The following is a 22,026-nucleotide window of genomic DNA, read 5'->3' as shown; positions in this document are numbered from 1 at the left end:
TTCCTGTCGATGGGTCGTCGAAGCCACCGCATGATTATTGGGTCATTTATTAATTTCTTCTTCTTTTAGTGGGTCCTTTATTATTTTCTATTGAGCGTGATTGCGTTGATCTGCCGTACAATACTCCCTCCCTCAGTTAGGTCGTTTTAACTTTTTTAGATATTATTAAATATCTAGACATACATTATATCTAGGTACATAATTAATATCTATGGAAAAAAAAGCTAAAACAACCTGCAACTGCAACTGCAACGGAGGGAGGGGTACGCACTGGCCGGCCGGCCGGGAATAATCAAAGGTGTGATTGGACGAAGACATGATTGATAGTATATAATTAGCACAATCCATGATGCAAATAATGTCATGTGTGGATCGTTGACCCAAGGTCACTAAAGGTCCACCACGCATGCATGAACGGACAGGTGACGTGGCATCGGGCAAGAGAGCATCATATCGGAGCTGCTGACTTGGACACAGTTGCATCATGCAAGCTGAAGACGCAACGAGTATTTTAACGGCCCCAGTTTGGCACTCCGCTGTGAATCCAGAGCATGTGGCAGCGGAGCATCCGGGCCGGTGATCTCGATCGCATCATCAATCATGCTGCACTGCACTGCACTGCACGCCGGCATCCAGGGTAGGCAGCCAGGCAGTACGGCGTGCCCGTCGTCCCGTGGGGCCCACCGCTGACAGCAGCCGCCGAGGCTTGGAGTCAAGGGAAGGGCAAGTCCATGTCCATGTGGTGGCTGGCACAGCTCTTCAGTTACTCAAGGGAAGGGCAAGTCCAATCATTCTTTCCAAACATGTCCTTTCGTCTTCCTCCTCCCCCCCTCTCCCTTCTATCTTCTCCTGCCTGCCCGCCGCTATAATACCCACCCGGCTTGCCTGGTTGCCTGCTCAGTTCAGCAGCTGCCTCCTCGCATCGCAGGCCTAGCCTAGCAGCTCTTCCTCGCCCCCAACAGCCGTTTCCCGGGATCTTTTTCAGCGCCAGCAGAGCACAGGCGACGGCGCCTACTCTGCATTTCTACGTCTGATCCGATCCAACCAAGAGACTGTAAGCTCTCCTCTGCTTCCTCTCTTACGTGTTCCAATTTTCTTTCTGTTTCCAGTATGCAGCGATGCAATCCAAGTCGTTTGGTGTTTTGCTTCAGCCTACGCCTGAAATCTGGCTTCTTCTTCTTCTTCTTCTTCTTTTTTTTTTGGTGCTGAATGTCCCGTGTACAGTTGCTGCATCCTGATCCCCCCTCTTAACCGGGGACTCACTTCGGCAGTTCCACTTCATGTTTCCAGCCACCAGCATGACTTCAGAATCGGGGGGTATTGAATGAGCTTCTTTAGCCTCCACTGTTGCTGCTAGTTGCCTTTTTTTCCCCCTTTCCCCCACCTTTAAATCTCTTCCTTCCCTGTTTTTGAGCGGCACTGCAAGTTCCATGTTCTTGGGCTGCCCGATTGCTGGAAGAATGGAATTTTGGAATATGCCCAATTGCCCATGCGCAGCCCCTCGCATGTGGTGTTATGCTTTTCTGAATGGATGACTGAATATTCAACTCCTATCTTTTCTGCAGCCCCCCTCGTGGCTGATTGACATTTATTCTCTTCAGATCCCAAGGATGGTCTAACTTCCCTTTGACTCCCAAAGTCCCAATTCAATATTCCTGTTCTAGGAAGAAAAATAATAGTTTTTGGATCTCGCATAATCTTTTCTACTTAGCCAACCCCACTGATTGGAGCAGTTCACCAATTTTAATTCTGACTTAGCTTCTGGTGGAAAGTAACAAACACACTGAACCAACGGCTGTTCACCAATCCTGGGTTTGCATTTTTTTTTTGAGGAAATCGTGGATTTGCATTTGCCCAAGCCCATTGATAGGATTTACAGATCAGTGATGGTTGATCTCAAAAAAAAAAGATCAGTGATGGTTGGAGAAGAAATGAGACGCTAGTCTATCACACGTCCTAACTAAACTCGTATAATGATTTGTGCTTGGTTAATTTCAGAAGTTTACGCTGTTAGACAGGTATCAACGTGAGCTGTAACAATCTGGGTAAAATTTTCCACAGGACAAGGCGGCGAAACCACCAGACTGCGAGGAGAAGCTTCCTGATATTTCAGAGGGGGGATAAGGCAGGGAATGAGTACAACCAAGGTGAAGAGACGTGTGGGGAAGTATGAGCTCGGCCGGACCATAGGCGAAGGTACATTCGCAAAGGTCAGGTTCGCGAAGAACACGGAGACTGGTGAACCGGTGGCCATCAAGATCCTAGATAAGGAGAAGGTCCTCAAGCACAAAATGGTTGAGCAGGTCACTTTCAATCACACACTTTCAATTATTGCTGCATTTTTGTAATGTTTGGTGATATTTCACATCATGTAGATTGTGGCCCCTTCCTTCAGATTCTGCACCCACCTTAGTGTCTTACTTTCGAATAGCCCATGAGCTTGGCAACTTTGGTCAGCGTTGAATTAATAGCTCCTGCTGGAAGTAATATTTTGTTGATGAAAAAGCTACATGGTCGATTGCAGATTAAGCGGGAAATTTCGACGATGAAGTTGATTAAGCATCCCAACGTTGTTCGCATATATGAGGTACCTTTCTTGATCTTCTAGTTGATCTTACAAGACAAAGTAGTTGATCAGAAAAGAGCCAAAGTCAGAAATTGCTAACATAATCATTTAGCATGCCTATTTTCTTTTCACATAAAGCAGGCAATTGCTGATCTTTGACAAATTTAATGTTTTCATTCATCTTTAGGTGATGGGAAGTAAAGCAAAGATCTACATTGTGTTAGAATATGCTACCGGTGGTGAGCTCTTTGACAAAATTGTAAGCGATATGGACATCCTTTCCAGTTTATGCAGTTTCTGCCATACCCTCTGCCTACTTTACTGTTTCAATGTCCACAATCAATTTGTCACTGACAATTTTTCGTTTATGGTAAACTTTTTGTTTTCCTCATCATGAAGGTTAACCATGGTAGAATGAGGGAAGATGAGGCAAGGAGGTACTTCCAACAATTAATCAATGCGGTTGATTATTGTCATAGTAGGGGTGTGTACCACCGAGATTTAAAAGTGAGCTCATTTATTTTGTGTGCTTTTTTCTGTAATCAAGAATCTATTTCTGAATCTAAACTATGGTACTCGCAGCCTGAAAATTTACTGCTCGATTCACATGGAAACCTGAAGGTCTCTGACTTTGGGCTGAGCGCGCTATCTCAGCAAATCAAGGTAATGACTACTTGCCTATATGCATCTAAGTTACCAATATACTTGAGTATGAGAGGGTAATTCTTTTAATCTACAATTAATCATAGCCGTTTATGTTTGAAAATTTTGAGATCCCTCAACATGTTTTATGCATGTTTCTTCTCTTCTATCTTGTTCAGGATGATGGATTGCTGCACACAACTTGTGGAACTCCAAACTATGTTGCACCAGAGGTGATGCCAGGAAACTTCACAAACTGAACCAATGATGGATGCTATGGCAATTATCATTTCATTAGGAATGCAATGGTTTAAATATTTCTACCAACTTTGTTTTAGGTCCTTGAAGATCAAGGCTATGATGGTGCAATGGCTGATTTGTGGTCATGTGGAGTTATCCTGTTTGTTCTGCTAGCAGGGTATTTGCCTTTTGAGGACTCTAATCTTATGACATTGTATAAGAAAGTGAGCATTGCACGGCTTTTAGATTACTGCTGCAGTCTTTCTTATTCATGCTTATTTGACTTTACCTTATATTCCTGGCAGATATCGAATGCAGAATTTACATTTCCACCGTGGACATCTTTTCCTGCCAAGAGGTTGTTAACAAGAATCCTTGATCCAAATCCAATGACGGTATGCCAGAGCACAAAAGCTGCTTGAAAAGAAAAATACTAGCGAAATAATCTTAAGATAATGAAATAGAATAGATCTGTACTCACCATACAGTGTATCCCCTAGTAGGCTGACAGATCATTGATATCGCTGATAAGCATCAACTAAATGATATTCCCATCGATCCAGGGATTGTCATGTAACTCAGATTGACATAAGTTTTAGAAGTTCCCAATGTGATTACTAGTACGCATGTGGCCACTGTGAGATGCAGTTGAGGACAAAAGCTTAGCTCATTATTCCTTTAGGAAAAGGTATAGGCAATTCATATTTCCAAATGAAACCCTTTGTGTGAGTAAAGAATTGCAACTTCCAGACAAAAAGGAAGAGGTGAAACTGGATTGTGGTTCATCTTCATCATGAGCATGTGCTGAGTCTAGTTTCAAAATGAATGGGCCTTCATAATTTTCTCTTGCTCCATAACATTAGGCTTATGTTTTGGTAAACCCTGGCAGAGAATAACAATCCCCGAAATATTAGAGGATGAGTGGTTCAAAAAGGGCTACAAGCGTCCGGAGTTTGACGAAAAATATGACACAACATTGGATGATGTGGATGCTGTCTTCAATGATTCAGAAGTGAGTGATTGGTGCATTTCTATTTTCAGTCTCATGCATAATGTCACAGATTTTAGTTACCATCTAGTTCTACTAATGTTATTTTCCATCATTCAGGAGCACCATGTGACAGAAAAGAAAGAAGAAGAGCCAGTAGCTCTGAATGCATTTGAACTTATTTCAATGTCAGCAGGCCTAAATCTTGGAAACTTATTTGACTCAGAGCAGGTACTGGATGTTCTTGACTCCTCTGTAGTAACCTAGAACATTGAAAATGCAATGTTTGATAGCTTAAATCATCATGATTTCCCAAGGACATTGCCTCATGATTGCGACATGCACTTGAATTTCCTTTGGAAATTGGAACAGATAGTGAAGGTCAAGTCAATTACACAATTATAATGCATTTTAAAAGCTAATACTTCTATATGCCTACGTAATTAAAACATTGGTTTTGAAAATTTTACATTTTTTCGCATTTTAGGATTATCATTCTTCTATACTTTCTATTTATATTTGTAACAATTTCTATTTGCAGGAATTCAAAAGAGAAACAAGGTTCACCTCAAAATGTCCACCCAAGGAAATTGTCCGCAAGATTGAGGAAGCTGCAATACCTCTGGGATTCGATGTTCAGAAGAAAAATTACAAGGTTCCTCCCCACTACTCTATGAGAACTGATTATCTGAATATTTACCTTACGTTTTCAAACTTCTCAATAATGTATACAAACTTTAAATAGATCTTTCTGCATGCTGAAATTCTCTTTCATTGTGTGACCAGTTGAGGCTCGAAAAGTTGAAAGCAGGGAGGAAAGGAAACCTCAATGTTGCAACTGAGGTAATGATACAAACAAACATCCTGAACTGCAATCTTTTTTTATGTAAAATTCATCTACCTACATTTATTGGGCATTTTGGTTCAGATCCTGCAAGTTGCACCCTCACTTCATATGGTAGAAGTCCGAAAAGCAAAAGGCGACACTCTAGAATTTCATAAGGTAACTACCATACACGCAATGATCATGCTTATAAAAGAAAAATATCCATTCATGAATCTGAACTGGTGGTTGGAGAAGTGGATCGATTCCAGTAGTTTGGATTAGAGAGATTCATAATCTATATTTTGTTCTTCAACAGATTCACCAGTAGTTTACTTATATGTGTAAGCTGTGACTTTGTGCAGTTCTTCAAGAATCTTTCCAAGACCTTAAAGGACGTTGTCTGGAAATCCGAGGATCTGCCGATGCAACCTGCTGCTTAGTGGAACCTTAGGAGAGGAAGGATGGCAAACTATCTGAGTCTCATTCTTCCAAGCAGATTCCATTTTGGTAGTCCGCATCAGCAAATCTGTTCACTGCATTCTACATGTACCGGTGGGTGGCCTGGCAAATTGTGCTGGTCCTCTACCATAGTTGTAAATACTGCATTTTGAGAGGTCGCATTCCTTGCTGTAGACTGTAGTCAGAGTGAAGCTCATTCAGTAGATTTTTGTGAGCGTGTGAGCTCTGTAAATCCATGTATGCCTATGAATCATGTTGAACCACTATGTGCAGAATCTGCGAAATGAGGCCAAGTAGGGTCTTGCACTCTTGCTTCTGGTAAGTTGACCCATTTTCTAGTACTGAACAGAAAGAACTTAAGCAGTTTTTTCATCGCTTTCAAGAAAAACCTGGCGGTCACGCGGGCGACCTGCCCCCAGGCACCCTTCCCCGCCGTAGCAGCCGCATAAGAGCAACCACAGGGTGAGCAAAAAGCGATGCTCCAATAAGGGCACGTGATGGCTTTGCTCGGAGAGAAACTAAAGCAAGTTCGTTCCTGAAAAGGGATCTGCATTCTGAATTGATGGTTGAACACCCTTGAAAATGGGATCATTTCCTCGACCTCCGAAAACACCAGCACATGATGATGATGATCTCCATAAAAATGGTAGCCGTAGTTGGGACTTTAGGGATTCTAAGATCTGAAAATGGTCCACTAGTTGTGGAACATGAAACGTTGATGGTATTCCAGCATGCTTCTGCGATCTGCATATGGACAGCTAAGAAATCTCAAACTGATTTGGGACTGTGATCATTTTTTATAACCAGGAACTGTGAGGGAAGCACCCACATATTTCCATTAATTAAAAGGCAAATGAGAGTTATATATACAAGAAACAACTATAGAGAAGCTACTAAGAATATACAAGAATGTCACAAAGCATTCAGCCAATCTTACAGCGTTTATCCTGTATAAATGCAGGATAATCTCCATTTTGAAAGCCTGCTTCCAACCAGCCACATGTGTACAATGCCATCCAACACTAGTAATCAGAATGGTACTACAGATGTGGGCATCTGACAATCTTGACAACCTGGATGCATGTCGATGGCCATAATCAACACAGACAAGGCACCTCCTCGCTTGGGCACCTTTCCACGGAGGCCACCAATTTCTAGAAAGACCTCTTTGAGGTGTTCAATACCCGAAGGTGATTCAAAGATTTCTTTGAAGCGTAACTTAAGCCTCTCCAGCTTCGGCATTGCTCCAGCCTCAAAGGTCAGACGTGGTGTCCTGCACCAATACTTGAAGTACTTGAGGGCTGGGAACGCCATGCTGTAGATTGTGATACTCTCTCTAGGTGTGCGCAATCCTAGGTTTGTAAGTTCGGGCAACCGTACGTGCAAGGACAAGGAAACCATCCATTGACAGTTCTCTGATAGCAATCTTCAGGACTTGGAGCTCATGGAGCTCTGCAATCCATTCAGGGACTTTGGGAAAACACCAGTAGGTCAATTCTAGTGTCTGCAGATGGCGGGGACAAGGGTTTAACAAACTCAAACCACTCCCACAAATACCAGGCCAGTACAATGCTGTGTTGGAGATTGTTGTTCCGGAATACCAGAGTTTGAGATCTCTTAGATTGGTCAGTTGGCCGAGATCCCTGATGCTGTCTATTGAGTTCTCCCCCAGATCAAAGGATTGCAGAGTTACTAGAGAGTTCATGTTGCCAATCCCATCAGGTCATCGGGTACTTTCCGGAATAATAAGATGAGTCAAGCAAGGCAGACAAATGATATCCGATGGAATAACAACTGATCCCCACTCTACGTCCAGGGTCTCCAACTGTTGTAGCTCCCCAATTTTCTCAGGTAATTGTAACCGTACATGAATGTTGGTTTCAATCTTCAGATATCTCTTTTTTTTTTCGTGAATACGCAAGAGAGTTATGTATCTTTGTATTAAGAAGAAAAAAGTTTTCATACATCGCGGGCCTATCCGGGCGCACGCACACAGGTTTAAGCATGTTTTAGCTTATATTATACCACCATAATGACAACACAAAAAGGCACAGAAAGGTCGAAATCAGAAATGCTGATCTAGAACCTATGGCAGCTAGGTGTTTTGCACCGGAGGCGCACCAGAGTTGCCCTTCCTGAATGATCTCGTGCAGCAACTGTGAGACATCTTTTGGTGGTGATCTTGCAAACACTCTTTCATTGCGTTCCTTCCATATTTTCCATGAAACAAGCATAATCTTCAGATATCTCAGTTGAAACAATTTGCATACTCCAAGGAAATCCAGTTCCATCTTATAGGAAACATATGAGAACCCAACAATTAAAACTCGAAGAAAACTGAACTCTGAAAGAGGATTCAGGTACAAGAAATTGGGGCCTCCAAAAGCTGCAAGAGATCGAACATGTGACAGATTTTTGGCTGGATCCACGACGCTATGGTTTCCATTGTCATATTGAATGGAGAGTCGACGGACATTATTGTGCAGGCCTAACGAGGCATTGGGTTTATCATTTATTGTCAGAAAATTCTCTTCTGCGCACTCACTCAAGATAAAATCCAGCATCATATCGTGTACCTTACAAGATAATACCTCGTTTTGGTAGTTGGCATCATTAGGTGAAATCATGCTCCTATTAACCAGCTCATTGAAATAATTACTTGCAACATCTTCTGCATCTAGTCCCTGCACCTTACTAACAAAACCTTCAGCTATCCATTGCTTGACCACATCGTTCTTCCTAATTGTGTAATCCTCTGGATAAATGCCTTCAGATAATAAGGAAGGTTCTTGTAACTGAGCTGCAATATTCGTCTCGTACTGTCCAATGCAGATCATTTCCCAAACTTATTGCCCAAAGAATTCCTTACGTGTTCCCACTGTTCAACTCTTGTGGTTGCTTGATTAGCTAAAAGGCCAGAAATACTAACAATTGCAAGTGCCAAACCGTTCCATTTGTCTAAAATTTCAGTTGAAATATCTCTCAGTTGTTCAGGGCAAGCATCCTCAGAGACAAATATTCTATTAAAAAATAACCTTTTTGATTGTTGGTCATCTAGTGGCTTCATCTTGTAAACATACTCATGCAGATAACTGCAACAAGCAATAGCTACAGTTTCAATGCGTGTAGTTGCTATAACTCTACTAGCCTGCTCATTTTTGGGGAGGGCACATCTAAGCATATCCCATACCGATTCCTCCCATATATTATATCATCAAATATGACAAAGTACCTGCGCAAACATTCATACAAAGGATATGTATCATATAAACCATGCAAATAGACTGTTCTTCAAAAGAAAACACTACGCTGATACTCTTAACTCTAAATAGTACGAGTAAGGAGCGGAAAGGAATTGTTTGGACTAAATTAGTTGGACCTATATACTGACAACACCACACTACATGATATTTATCAAAGCTTATATGATAAAAAAAAAGAGTCCACTGTTTATATACATTCTAAAAGCATAAGAACTTACTTACCTTTTGTCTTGTAGATGTTTTCTAAGATCATTAATGAGGTTCTGCACCTCGCTAGCTAGGTTGAGAAGGTGGTTCTTGCCCAAGTTGTGAAAACATATTAGCGAGAATCCTTGTCATGTCTGGTCTCTGCGAGACTGATACAAATGCCTGACAATCAAATTTATCTCCAATCCTTTTGTACACCTCATTGGCCAGTGTGGTCTTACCAAGACCACCAATTCCTACAACAGATACCACCCTCAATCGTTGACCTTCGTCTAGCAACAACTCGACTAGCTCATTCCTTGGGCCATCCATGCCCTCGAGGCCATCTTCATCAGCATAAAGTGCATGAAGGCGAGGGTCAACAGGCACATATTTAGATGCAGAGGTGCTCACACCGATCTTATACCTTTTGTGACGATGACTCACCTCCATGACACGAGCCTTCATCTGTCGTATTTCATTTGAAATACGATTTTTGGTTCTCAGCATACTGAGACGCTGAATGATCTTCCAAATGAGATCAGCTGCGGTACCGTCCTGGCTGGCATGACGCATGACCTCATCAATCCAGTCCTCAATGTCAAAAGCCATCTCCCTTACTTGGTTCTTCCAATTCTTGGTCAGGGGATCGAGCTCCTCCTTGTCTGCTAGAATCTCTAGGAAAGCATTCATGGAGCTGAGTTCATCTCTGATGAATGACAACTCCTTTGACATGTTGCTCAACTTGACGTACTCTTCATCCATGAGGATAGCAAGCTTATCGATACGGGAGTTCATAACTCCCATCGAGACGCTCACCAAGGCCTCCCTTACTCTTGCACACACATGTGTGTCTAATCTCACTCACAAACAGATGTGCGGCAGCTTGATTTGGTCTGGACATGGGACAAAAATACACCAAGGGGAAAAAGAGATGATACAAGAGAGGCTGTTCAAATATGCTCTGGCTAGTCTAACCGGGGTTTTCTTTATGCTCTGGTAGCTACAAGATATTGGTTTGGTAGATATCTTATAGCAACATGGTCAAAGAAACAATAGGACGGAACCAGCAGTTGAAAGCAACATTGTCAAAGAATAAAAGTCCACAAAGAAAAAAAATGGCATTTATGATGTGACTGTACATAACAGAGAAATCGTGATAGAAAATAAATGTTTACTCCAAAAAAACTGCAAAAAGATCAATGAGTCATCAGCAATATATAATGAAGAGACGTAGACATCAGCATAAATAAGAAACGCATATTTCTTGACTACAGGAAATTAAAGAATTGTTCTACATTGAAAGATATTGCAACTGTTTACACCAGAAATGATGAACTGATTGCAATCATTGTTGCTCTAATAAAATGATTAGCTGAGTTGGACCAGGATAAGCAACGCTTCCTATGGCAGTCAGTTTAGCGCCCTCACTGTTCTCTTTTAAGCTTGGCGCCATCACTGCTAATTCTCTCTATTAAGCTGCTAACTACCTTACACACAAAGATCACGCTGGAGCGCTGCCGTCGTATCCACGGCAAACACGTCAAGCTTCGGGTCAAAGCACTAAAAGCACGTGGTGCAGCCGAGCTAAGCCATCAAAGGAGACTTGGTATTCCCTGGTGAGATAGGGCTGTGAAAGCAAGACCACTTAATTTGAAGGAGGTTGTGGTCATTTCCTGAAAAAAAATAAACTAAGCTGCTAACTACCTTACACACAAAAAACTTTTTTTTTTGGAAAAAGAACTAGCAGGAGTTCTGCCGTTCATATATTAATAAAGGGGAAGAGCAATGTCCAATAAAATAAAAGAGGGTGCCTAAGCTCAGGTAACAGGCCCAAGAAAAGAGCTTACACACAAAGATCATGCTTATAAAAGAAACACAAGTATTCATGAACTATGATTCAGAAGCTGATTCCTATTCATAGGATTCTTCAATCACCAATAAATTGGATGCGCTAAGTTACAGAGGTTCGTAATTTATATTTGGTTTTTCAACAATATATAGTTACTTATATGTATAAACTGCAATTTGCTACTATTCTACAAAAACCTTTCCAAGACCTTAAAGGACGTTGTCTGGAAATCCAAGGATCTGCAAATTCAACCTTCTGCTTAGCGGAACCTCAGGAGAGGAAGGGTGGCAAACTATTTGAGTCCCATTCTTCCAAGAAATTCCATTTTAGTAGTCCGAATCAGCAAATATGTTCACTTCATTCTATATGTACCGGTGGGGGGCCTGGCAAATTGTGCTAGCCCTCTACCATTGTTGTAAAATGCTGCATTTTCAGAGGCCACACTGCTTGCTGTAGGCTGTAGTTGGAGTGAAGCTCATCCAGTAGATTTTGTGAGTATGTGAGCTTTGTAAATCCATGTATGCCAATGAATCATGTTGAAACACTATTCGCAGAATCTGGAAATGAAGTATGGTCTTGCACTCTTGCTCTTGCTATGTTGCCCAATTTTCTAGTACTGAACAGAAGAGCTTAAGCAGGTTTTTCATCGTTTGAGAAAACCTGGCGAGTTAATTGAGAACTCATATTGGTTGCCGTTTCATTTTCCCCCCATTTACACAGTGAATGTTGTTACATTTCTCTCAGCTGTCAGCTAGAAATGAAGGTGGCAGAGTGGGTTTCAGAGGATTGTACATGAGGGACAGGAGCTCTTGGAGTGAGATGAGTCGCTCCCATGGTCTTCCAACTCCTGGTTCCTTCGCCTGCACAATGATGCAAGAACCCAACATAAGTGCCAGGCTCAGGGTTGAGATGCAAATCAAGCATGAGTAGTAATTAATTTCAGCTCAAGATTATATTGATCCCTAGGTGCTCAACTTATTTCAAGATACAATGCAATGCATGTATGTTTATGTGGAATATGTGGATTTGTTAGAGTACCGTCGGCGTCTAACTTGGCGGCTGATTCGCAAGATCCGAACCCAGCGGCAGGCGCGGAGGAGCGGCGGCGGCGGCGGCGCCGGTTTCGCTGACGCCCAATTCCAGCTTAAACGATTATTTGAGCAAGCACCAATAATCAATACCTAGTTTAGTTTGATTATGCCTTAATTATGTGGATTTACGCGCCACAAGAATTGAATGTGATGCATGCAAATTTTGCAGTGCCAAATCAATAATGCAAATTGGATGGTGATGACTCACTTGGCCAACATGACCTTGGCGAACTCGGTGTAGTTGATCTGTCCGTCGCCGTCGACGTCGGCCTCGCGGAGCATCTCGGCGAGCTCGTCATCGGAGAGGCGCTCGCCGAGGTTCTGGAGGACGTGGCCGAGCTCGTCTCGGGAGATGAAGCCGTTCTGGTCCTGGTCGAAGACGCGGAAGGCCTCGCGGAGCTCGTCCTCGTCGGCGCCGTTGGCCTCCCGCATCTGGCGCGCCAGGAGGGTCAGGAACTCCTGGAAATCGATGGCGCCGCTGCCGTCGGCGTCCACCTCCTTCACCATATCCTGCAGCTCCTCCTCCGACGGGCTCTGCCCCAGCGAACGCATCACCGTGCCAAGCTCCTTGCTCGTGATCGTCCCTGCATGCATTTTTAATGTCAGATCATCTTTGTCGATGAACAATGCAAAATTGCAAATGCAACCCAATTCAGAAATGGCATACCGTCGCCATCTTTGTCGAAGAGGCTGAAGGCCTCCCGGAACTCCTCGATCTGCTGCTTGGACAGCTGCTGCTCCACCTCGTCCATTCTCTCCTTCGATCGATCGATTCAATCGGCTGCTGATTTTTCGATCTCTTAATTCCGTTGGAGGCACCACACGATCGATGGACGACGCATTCAGAAATTCACAAGCAACGATGGATGGATGCAGGCTGATTTGTGGTTGTTCGTGCTCTTGCGTTGGCCAAAATAAGGAGTCAGGGCGAATTATATACCTGCTCACAAACACTTGAACATTTTCTATTTTATATCTTGTCAAAGTTTTAAATATTTGATTATCGGTAACTTTTAAAATATTTGGTTCGAAATCATAAAAATCATGCATACGAATTTATCTGGGAAAAAAACTTTACTATCTTATAAATTTATAAGAATCTATTAGTATATCCTTGTGGTAAGTTTTAAAATGTTTACCTTGGAAAAGCTTACAATCATACGCATAAATACAATTCTCTTATTATCTTATAGATTAAGGAGATCTTATCAATACAAATTAAGAGCAAATAGTGGTACAAATTGCACCTAAAAAACCATGGAAAACAAGAAGTAATTTCTTTTTACCAGATGGAATATATAGTATCGTGTTTCGAGCTTTTTATGTCAGACAATCGCCACCTTTGCGAAATTTCATCTCACCGGATGTTTTCAATCTTTTTCCTATGCTCTATTATTTAGAAGAAAGAATATGTGCCTACCCAATATTTAATTTTCTGCAAAGTGAGCACATAAGCAATAACATATACAAATGGGCGGCTACCGAATTTTCCAAAACAAACAAAGCCGGCATCAGATCGCCGACCGCGCTCTACAAAGGCTGTCATCGATCTGTGCATGCCAGTGAGCCATAATCACAGCCTACAGAATAGCATCTAACAAATTGGAACATTTCTGTGGAATAGCATCTAACATATCTAATCATGCAGCATGGCAACCAACTAAATTTGCCCTAGCAGCCTCAGGACCAATACATCTCAATCTGCTAGCTGCAAAGCAAACATTTTTTTTTTTGCTTCAGTACCATAATACTGGCTGATGTATACTGGGCCAACATTCACCAGAATTATCAGGGGGCAAGACATTTTGATAGAGAAGACTACTTAGCTATAACATGTGCATCTTAAATCTTATCTGTATAGCATATAATGTTAGCCAATCAAAATTTCTCATCCTGCTTGAAAACAGCTTCAGTGTGCTCCACGCAAATCACGGCTAAACAGGGATACACACTACTGGATACATAAACCTGGAAGCACAAGTCATGGTGCTACCAAAAACATCTATGGCTCAGCAGATGCCATGGCTGCATCAGTGTTGCCAGGAATGGTTGTATCAATGTTGCTGGGCATCAACACATTGAAGCCGTCAATTGCTGTTGATATGATCATCGAGGGTATCTGTGGGTGCCAATGCAGCTCTTTCAAATCTCTCTGGCCCTGCTCACACAAACAGTCAGGATCATGTATTTTACTCTTTACAAGCAATAGAACTGTGCAAGAAAAATGATACAGCCACCAGCAGTGAGACCATAAGTCGGTTAATTTCCTATGCCACCACGATAAAATGAGAGAACAATTTAATAGTAGTACCTGATGAACAAAGAGAAGTTGTGGGGGTAAATCTTCAGGTGCATTTGCCTGCTCTTTCATCTTCGCTCTGAACTCGGCTTCCTCTTCTGCATCTCTTTCCAATGAAAGGTCCCAAATTCTAAATCCAGACAATTCATGAGAAGTGTCAGCAAATACTGGGAAAACATTTTGGCAATCCAGTGGATCTAAAACAGGGAGTAGGGAGTGTTACGTGAGTTGATGATCTTCGGATGTTACAGCTAATGATGATGCTTCATGTGGACTCCACTCGATAGATGTAATTGCTTTCTTGTGGTACTCAAAATGTGCTACCAATGAGTCCTCCTACCAGTATGATAGATAGCATAAGCAAAAAAGATTCACAAGCAATACTAAAGAAGTACATAACCACAATTACTATCATCAATATGAAAAGCCAAGTATGTTAAGATAAACTGGGCAATATGACAAGGGTACTACCACATTAGCCAGCTGCACTGATTTGTGCACAGTGCACTATTTACATACTAGCAGTGATGAAACAATATCTACCGTAGGCTATCTATTTCAAAAATCTAGTAGCAAAAGCGTAACTTATAGATTTTTATCTATGAGATGGTTTACTCATTTTCTAATATCTTCAGAATACCCAGTCATGTATAATTTTCTTTCCACATATTGCACAGAGGCAAACAGGGGCGCCCAACTTAGAGCAAATTATAGAAACACAAATTGAGGAAAATGTCAAGTTGGTTACATCCGAGACACAAGCACAGAAAATTCTGATATATCAAGAAGGAAATACCTGAATTGATCTAAGATCACGAACTGAGAAACTGCCATCATCACACCCTGAAGCTATCATGCAGCTAGCAAGCCTGATAATGCAAGTCAAAACATGTGTAAAATATTATGCAGCAGAAGTTACAGTACTCATAAGATCAAGAGTTTCCACTGGATATACCTATTCCATGAGATAACATTCACATCAGTTTTATGAGCCTTGACAGACATACGAGGTTTCTTCCCTGTACGTATATCCCATATTGCTATAGTACCATCCACAGAACAAGAGGCAAATATGTCGGCTTCTGTGGGACTCCACTGCAATACTTATATTACTTGAGACAATCACATTCAAGGAAACATATGAATAGGTACATGATACATCATTCAGTGGCATGCCTGAAGATCTTCAACACTTGCAGAGTGTCCAACAAATGGATTTGCATCTACGTTCCAGTTGGTTGGAGTTGGCTCCCACAGGTGAATGCACTTATTGCAGTCACCTGCATAGAAAAATCATTAAGTTATTCCATCAAAATATTATACACCAAAATGGTATCGATAATCTATGGACATGGAAAAGAGAGAACTACATGATAAATTAAGTTCTCAACTATGGAACCATTTTAGATGACAATTGACAAACATTGTGAAATGGACAAGATCAGGTACCCACCAGAAACAAGTCTTCCAGTAACAAGCGGACTCCAATCAATTGCATATCCCTCATCTTTATGGCCACTAAATACTTTCACAGGTAAGTGTTTGTGGATTATGTCATCTTCCTTGGGTGCAGGTGCCCCTGACTCTGCTAAAGAATTAAGGAAGGAGCTCAAGTCCCACACCTGCATAATTAGCAACCGGGTAACAGTTGGCAATGGACAAAAAAGAAAGTCAACATGGTGCATTCCGTTTCTGGACAAAGGTTTTCAAAGGAAATACAATGCATATGGAATAGATGTACAGGTTTAGATTGCCAGCGATCACAATAACTGAAAAAGAAATGTGAGATAAGAACTGAATTACCTGAACATGACCAGTATCTCCCCACGTAGCACATAGATGTGGTTTTTGAGTCATTGAGCGTATCCGATTTACACACCCCGCGTGGGCCACCTTTTTTAGCTGGTACATTGAGATGTCGTGGCAGAACACATCACAAACTGTATATCAACGTAACTTGCTGGATATTGAAAAAAACTTGAGTTTTGTGGCATAGTTTAGGGTTGTGATCTTGACTAAAAAACATACATGTAGGACAGGCTTTGTATCCTCATTAATTTCTTCATCTTCTTCATCGCTGCTGCTGTCACTATCCACATCAGTGTCACCATCAACTGCTGAAGCTGGTATAGGTTCCCGCTTCTTCCCACTTATGTTAGAAAGCTTGAAAATGCCAATATAATTCCATGGAGCCTTCTCAGCCTGAAGAACAGTACACCTCCAAACTCAGAGAGATAAAATTAAAGTTTAATGATTATTTGCATTTCAACCAATCTTATGACATCCTTTAAGCTGAAAGTGTCCAGAGGAAGATCAATCCATTCAAGAAAGTTGCTGAATTTACGCTTAAATCGATCTTTTAATGATCCAAATTCGCTCTTGCAATCCATTACAATTTCTAGCAAGAATCAGGATATAAATGCCAGCAATTGTTCACAATAAGTTTCTGGATTTTTTTTTACTTGAATCAGCAAAGACACGCTTTTTAAATTAAAAACAACTTAATAAGAACACAAATACAAACAGGCAACATCATAGCACGTTCCCATGACATTTTCTGCAAAATTAAAAATAAAAGATATAGAAGAACAGGTGCAACGGTACAAAATTAATATCTTTGTAGAAATTAAACTTTGAATTTTTTTAAAAAAGTATGTGATAGACATGAGTCAAGATTTGCCAGTAACGATGTCTAGGTTTGAAGGTGTAAAGAGTAAAGCAACCTGTGTTCCAGCAACACCATAGAATGTATGGGGGAACTCTGATCGGACGAGTCCAAGTTGATCGCGCACAACATCAAAACTGCAATGGAAGGTTATTCATTGAGAATGGATCACGTATTGGCCTTAAGTTAGCACCCAAATAAAGAAACAATGCCCTATGCGGGGAAACATTACCTCAAGCAAGACCATCCAATGCTAAACCCTCGGAGATAATTGTAAGCCTCAGGATCAAACTGGAGCTCCTCCCCATCTTCCAGTGCATCTACACCCGGTTGCCAGACCTAAGACGAAGCACTAATTAGTTGGGTATAGCTCGCACACTGAAACAATATGCATCATCTTAGAAAAGAAACAAACTTTAAAAAAAACTTCTAAGCACAAAGGCGATTTATTAGGCGTAGCTTTTCGAGCAAACAACACTATTCGGGCTGTGTGAGAAAAAAAAAGGATAGGATATTTCTTCCTCACCTTGGCCGGACCAGAGGCAACCGCAGGATTAGATGACGAGGAAGCTTCAACTTTCTTCAGACAAGAAATGAAGCAGAATTAGTCAAGTGAAGCAAAGAACATACTGAGACGACTAAAGAAACACACATCAATCGGAGCTCCAGAAATAATGTCTTGTATGGTACCTTGGTCTTCTTGGATTTGGCCTTCTTAATGGTGCGACCCATGACTGAAACAAATCAATCAACTTTAGCAGGATAGAGCGCCGCAGAGGTGGCCGGTAGCGGCCGGGCGGAGCTGCGACTGCGAGGGACGGGGAGGGGAACGGCGGATGGGCGGTGGTCGGCCACTCGGGTAACGGGGTATTGGCGGCGGCCGTGCCCTTGAGCCCCAGGGTTTGTTTCTTCGTGTCCCCCCCGTTACCAATATTGGGCTGGGCCGAGAGGTTTATGGTGGGCTGTCTTAGTGAAGGGAGAGTCATTTCCAGCCCATGAAGTTTAAAAGGTTGCTCCATTCCCTTTCCTGAAATTTTAAAAGGTTGCTCCACTCTAGCAGTTCTAAAATTTTTACAATACAAAATTTACATTAACATATTCGGTATGGAAGCTAATATATAACTATTTTCATTTAATATAACATAATTTTATGAGTATTGTTAGTCAAAATTAGAAAAAAAATGGCCTATATAGGACAAACCTAAATAGTTGAACTTAAGTTTGTGATCAGATGAAGTAAAAAAGCAGGAGATCGCAAATTTCGATGACTTTGAGGAGATCAGGAGAAACGGCATCAGGATGATCGAAATGGTGTGGAATGTGGTCAGTATAAGCAGGAATTTTGTTCTTCGGTATGAAAAGTCACAGATTACATATAAGCAGAAAGTAATATTGGCATGTCATCAGCACAAATCACAGACGACAATCACAGCGCGGGCTCCTGCTGCTGGCAGAGGAACGGCGCGTCGGCGTTGGCGTCGCTGCAGTAGAGGCAGGGGTGCTGCTCGAACCCCTTCTCACGCAGCATCTCCCTGGCCCGGCTCACCACCTCCCGGTTGCTCACCGGCGCCGGGTGCGCCGCCAGCACGGCCTGCATCGCGCTGCTGAACGCGCCGCACGCCTTGTTGCCACCCACCCCCGCCGCCTCCTCGTCGTCGTCCCCCGGCACGTCCGCGGAGGTCTCGTCCGTCTGGCACCCGCTCAGAAGGATCCCGCCGTCGGGGCTCGGCGCGTTGTCGTGGTGGCGGAACTTGGCGCTGGCGTCGGCGCCGAAGAGCGCGAGGAGGTGGTCGGCGACGTGGTGGGACGCGTTGACGCCCGAGGCGCCGGAGAGGTGGCCCACGACGGTCGCGTACGGCAAAAAGCGGGCGCGGGCGGAAGCAGCTGGTGGTGTACAGCTGTCGACGGCGAGTTGGTCGGCGGAGGGGCCGATCTGCTCCTTCTCCTGGTCGATTAGGCCGCCGCTGTGGCACGAGTCGGACACCATGGTGAACGTCGCGCCTTGCGGCACACGGTCCACCAGCTGCCGGAAATCCACGTCTGCAACACGAGCGCATGAATGCGTGTCAGAACGATGCGCACACATGCGCGGTGGTGAAGTACGACGACGTGACAGAAGAACGCGAGGACGACGAACCAGTGATGAGGTTGAAGTCGCAGGGCACGATGGCCTCGTCCGGGCGCCCGTCGTGGCCGTGGCCACGGCGGTGCGGGACGAGCGTGCCGTGGCCGCTGTAGTGGAAGAAGAGCACGTCCCCGGGCGCCGCGCGGGACACCATCTCGGCCAGCGCGCGCTTGATGTTGGCGCCGGTCGGGAGCACGGCGGACGGCGAGGAGCCGCGGCCGCCGTCGTCGTCGGTGAGGACGGTGATGTCGCGGGGCGCGAAGCCGAAGCGGGCGACGAGGGTGTCGCGCATGGCGACGACGTCGTTGATGCAGCCCCGCAGCTCGTGGGGCGTGCCGGCGTAGTTGCAGCCGACCAAGGTGGCGAGCATCTGCTTCTTCCCCTCCATTGTTTTTTTTTCCTGACAACCTGCAACTGCTTCCGGTTGACGCTCGTCACGGCGAATTGAATTATTTGCTACCTCTCGCGTGCTTCTTCAGTGCAGTGCGATGGATGAGCGAAGAGATCGGCAGCTAGATTGTCCCGCTAAATAGAGATCGATGGGTACGTGTTGGTCGTCTCTGTTGCTTGGCTTGTGATTGCAAGGAACATTTGCGTTTTGAGTAAAGCAAGCTACTGGAGTTAGAATGTCTGTGACAGAGAAGTAGAAGCAAGCAATTAATGTGCAGTCACATCATCGTCGTCTCAGGTTGAATCCTGGTCAGCTTCCAGTCAGTAAGATGAATCGTCACGCAGAGAATCATAGCACGAACAAGCAGACGATGCTTATGAATGTCTAGGGGGCACAATACTAAGAATGTAAAAGGCATGGCGATGTGGTGCCATCGTTCCTTTAAAGTTTCCCTCAGAGGAGAGGAACTAACCTCTGAATTGCATTAGTTCAGACTCCACGGCGAAGCTTGCGTGCAAGAATTCCCTTCAAAGCGTGCCCTATCTCTAATTGTCGGTATAATAATAGTCTGAATGGCAGCGCGGGTGGAGAGAATGGGGGAGAGACCTCCCGCGCTAGGAGGCGTCCCTCCTCGCCGGTGACCACTCCGGTCCCGGCGACCACCACATCCGGCAAGGACCTCTTCGGCCTTGTCGGACAATCCTCCTACCCCTTCTCATCCCTCCTCCTCTGTGCTTCCAGATGCTCGTTGTGGTCTAGTCTCAGGTAAGACTTGATAGCCTCTCTCTGCTTTGTCCAGAGTCATGGGCTTGCCTTCGCAGCCAAAGTCCGGGATCTTCTCAACTCCCCTGCTCTCCCTCGTCGGCGCATATTCCTGGCTTCGCTATGCTTGCTGCGTTTAGCAGGAATTCTTTCAGACTGGACTCGTCTTCAGTCGCTTCTTGCCTGCAAAATGTCTTGGGAGGTGCTGCTTCTGGTTTTCGGGTCTCTCAAATTTCTCAGCAAGTCTTCAAGTTTTTTGTGGCTTCGAAACATGTGGGTTTCTTATGCGAGGATCTCAAGGATTATTCTTGTGATGCGTTCAACCTGGGTTTCTTTTTCTCTAATGCTTCGGGGATATCTAAGGCTTCTCTCTTTGCTCGGAAACTATCTGAACCTGCTTATCACTGGGAACTCCCTCGTCCCAGACATGGAAAAGCAGCATCTCACACTAAAAGTCATCTTTTGGGACATCATCTGAATTACAAGGTCTCTTTTCATCAGGAGATACCCAAGAAGTCTTATGGTTTTTCATCTTTTCGAAATGGTTATCATTCAAATAAGCCTCGCTCGTTTGTTGATGTTGTTAGAGCTTCCTCTGGTTCATCACAAAAACTAACAGGGGCCAACACCACCCCTTTAGGGGAAAATCTGGCACACATCAAGAATTATCAGAATGTTGGTTTTTTGGGTTCTTCTTCTTCCCCTCCACAGAAGAAGAGATCGGTGTTTGATCGGCTTTCCCTCAGAGCTGAGGCAGGCAAGACGGAGCACTGGGTCAGCATGAATTTGAATTCTAGTGGCCCTCCTCTCGAGAAGGTTAATAACCAGAATACGCGCATGGGCAGGAGCTTCTTATATTCCCGATGTCTGTCTCCAGGACACAGGAGATCTGCTTGCAGAAACAGGATATCCTGCTGGCACTGTAGAAGGGCGGGACACACGCTTAATGACTGCAAGCTTTTTCACAGTCTCCAAGCGTTCATCATGCGCTGCGGCTCTACTTTCGGCTGTGGGTTTTCCCCAGGCATCAAGGCTTCGGACTGGCCTCTGGATTGCTTCTCCTCTTGGTTCAAGGCCGGCCCACCTGATGAAAGGGATACAGGCACAAGCGGCCCAAGGATCTTTGCCAATCTCGAGGATCTAGCGTCCTTCCTTCATGGCAGTGTAACTGGAAGCGCAACCAGTAACCCAACCGCCGGTCTGCCTGCCGCTTCGTCTCCGCCCATCTTCCCCCTTTTGCAACAGTACCTTCCACCGGACTCGAGCGCCGCTCTCCATCAACCACCCGAAATCAACCAAGCTCAAACAATGGCCTTCCTCAACATTGATCCCCAGCCCCTCATGCTCGCCGGCTTTCACCGGGTGATGGTCCAAGGTCGGCAACAGTTCACAAGGGTGGTGGTTCCAAGAGCGCTACCACGAAATGAAGACCTGGCAATCGTCACTCTCGGGAACCTTCCCCCCGGTGAGATCCCTTTCGGTCCCTTGAGGAATGCGATCTTCAACTATCTGGTACAAGATTTGGGCCTTGAAGTTAGAGATGTATAAAGAAGCCCTTTTGGTAGAGGTGAAGCTTTTGTCAGAATGGGGAGACCTTCAGATAGAGATGCTCTCATCGCTAGAAGCCCCCTTTTCAATAATGGTCTTAGTTTCACCTTTGTTCAACACAAT

The 22,026-nt window shown here is 44.0% G+C and overlaps 4 protein-coding genes and 1 long non-coding RNA gene across 6 annotated transcripts; 1 reads left to right on the top strand and 4 right to left on the bottom strand.

Moving 5' to 3' along the window:
• Nucleotides 1–760: 760 nt before the first annotated feature.
• Nucleotides 761–6,031, top strand: LOC101753202 (CBL-interacting protein kinase 32). Its single transcript, XM_004978384.3, has 15 exons — nt 761–1,054; nt 2,062–2,303; nt 2,525–2,587; nt 2,754–2,825; nt 2,966–3,073; nt 3,149–3,229; nt 3,388–3,441; nt 3,547–3,672; nt 3,754–3,843; nt 4,338–4,460; nt 4,557–4,667; nt 4,978–5,091; nt 5,223–5,279; nt 5,365–5,439; nt 5,625–6,031. The coding sequence occupies exons 2-15, from the start codon at nt 2,133–2,135 to the stop codon at nt 5,700–5,702; spliced, it is 1,323 nt and encodes a 440-aa protein (XP_004978441.1). The 5' UTR covers nt 761–1,054; nt 2,062–2,132; the 3' UTR covers nt 5,703–6,031.
• Nucleotides 6,032–7,635: 1,604 nt separating this feature from the next.
• Nucleotides 7,636–10,522, bottom strand: LOC101785070. The gene is made up of 2 exons (XR_002678823.1): nt 9,207–10,522; nt 7,636–8,953 (listed from the first exon to the last, which is right to left on the bottom strand). It is a non-coding gene; the product is annotated as an uncharacterized LOC101785070 (long non-coding RNA).
• Nucleotides 10,523–11,711: 1,189 nt separating this feature from the next.
• On the bottom strand, nt 11,712–13,735 carry LOC101752789 (neo-calmodulin). Of its 2 annotated transcripts, XM_004978374.2 has the most exons (3): nt 12,781–13,735; nt 12,322–12,697; nt 11,712–11,882 (listed from the first exon to the last, which is right to left on the bottom strand). In XM_004978374.2, the coding sequence occupies exons 1-3, from the start codon at nt 12,863–12,865 to the stop codon at nt 11,801–11,803; spliced, it is 543 nt and encodes a 180-aa protein (XP_004978431.1). In that variant the 5' UTR covers nt 12,866–13,735; the 3' UTR covers nt 11,712–11,800. The 2 variants fall into 2 exon arrangements, with proteins under 2 accessions (XP_004978431.1, XP_014661153.1); XM_014805667.2 differs by lacking the exon at nt 11,712–11,882 and having other exon boundaries at nt 12,318–12,697.
• Nucleotides 13,736–13,916: 181 nt separating this feature from the next.
• Nucleotides 13,917–17,969, bottom strand: LOC101786931 (glutamate-rich WD repeat-containing protein 1). The gene is made up of 13 exons (XM_004978373.3): nt 17,768–17,969; nt 17,604–17,657; nt 17,310–17,416; nt 17,136–17,214; nt 16,441–16,614; nt 16,216–16,314; nt 15,866–16,034; nt 15,589–15,692; nt 15,368–15,507; nt 15,209–15,281; nt 14,636–14,748; nt 14,425–14,542; nt 13,917–14,271 (listed from the first exon to the last, which is right to left on the bottom strand). Exons 1-13 carry the CDS (start codon nt 17,807–17,809, stop codon nt 14,116–14,118), a joined length of 1,428 nt encoding a protein of 475 aa, XP_004978430.1. The 5' UTR covers nt 17,810–17,969; the 3' UTR covers nt 13,917–14,115.
• Nucleotides 17,970–18,377: 408 nt separating this feature from the next.
• Nucleotides 18,378–19,711, bottom strand: LOC101786537 (metacaspase-9). Its single transcript, XM_004978372.3, has 2 exons — nt 19,215–19,711; nt 18,378–19,117 (listed from the first exon to the last, which is right to left on the bottom strand). Exons 1-2 carry the CDS (start codon nt 19,588–19,590, stop codon nt 18,504–18,506), a joined length of 990 nt encoding a protein of 329 aa, XP_004978429.1. The 5' UTR covers nt 19,591–19,711; the 3' UTR covers nt 18,378–18,503.
• Between the last annotated feature and the right edge of the window lie 2,315 nt (nt 19,712–22,026).

Source organism: Setaria italica, chromosome VIII (genome assembly GCF_000263155.2).
Source record: "Setaria italica strain Yugu1 chromosome VIII, Setaria_italica_v2.0, whole genome shotgun sequence".
NCBI lineage: Eukaryota > Viridiplantae > Streptophyta > Magnoliopsida > Poales > Poaceae > Setaria > Setaria italica.
The sequence above is the reverse complement of the archived record's forward strand: the minus strand, read 5'-3'. Positions and strand labels throughout refer to the sequence as shown.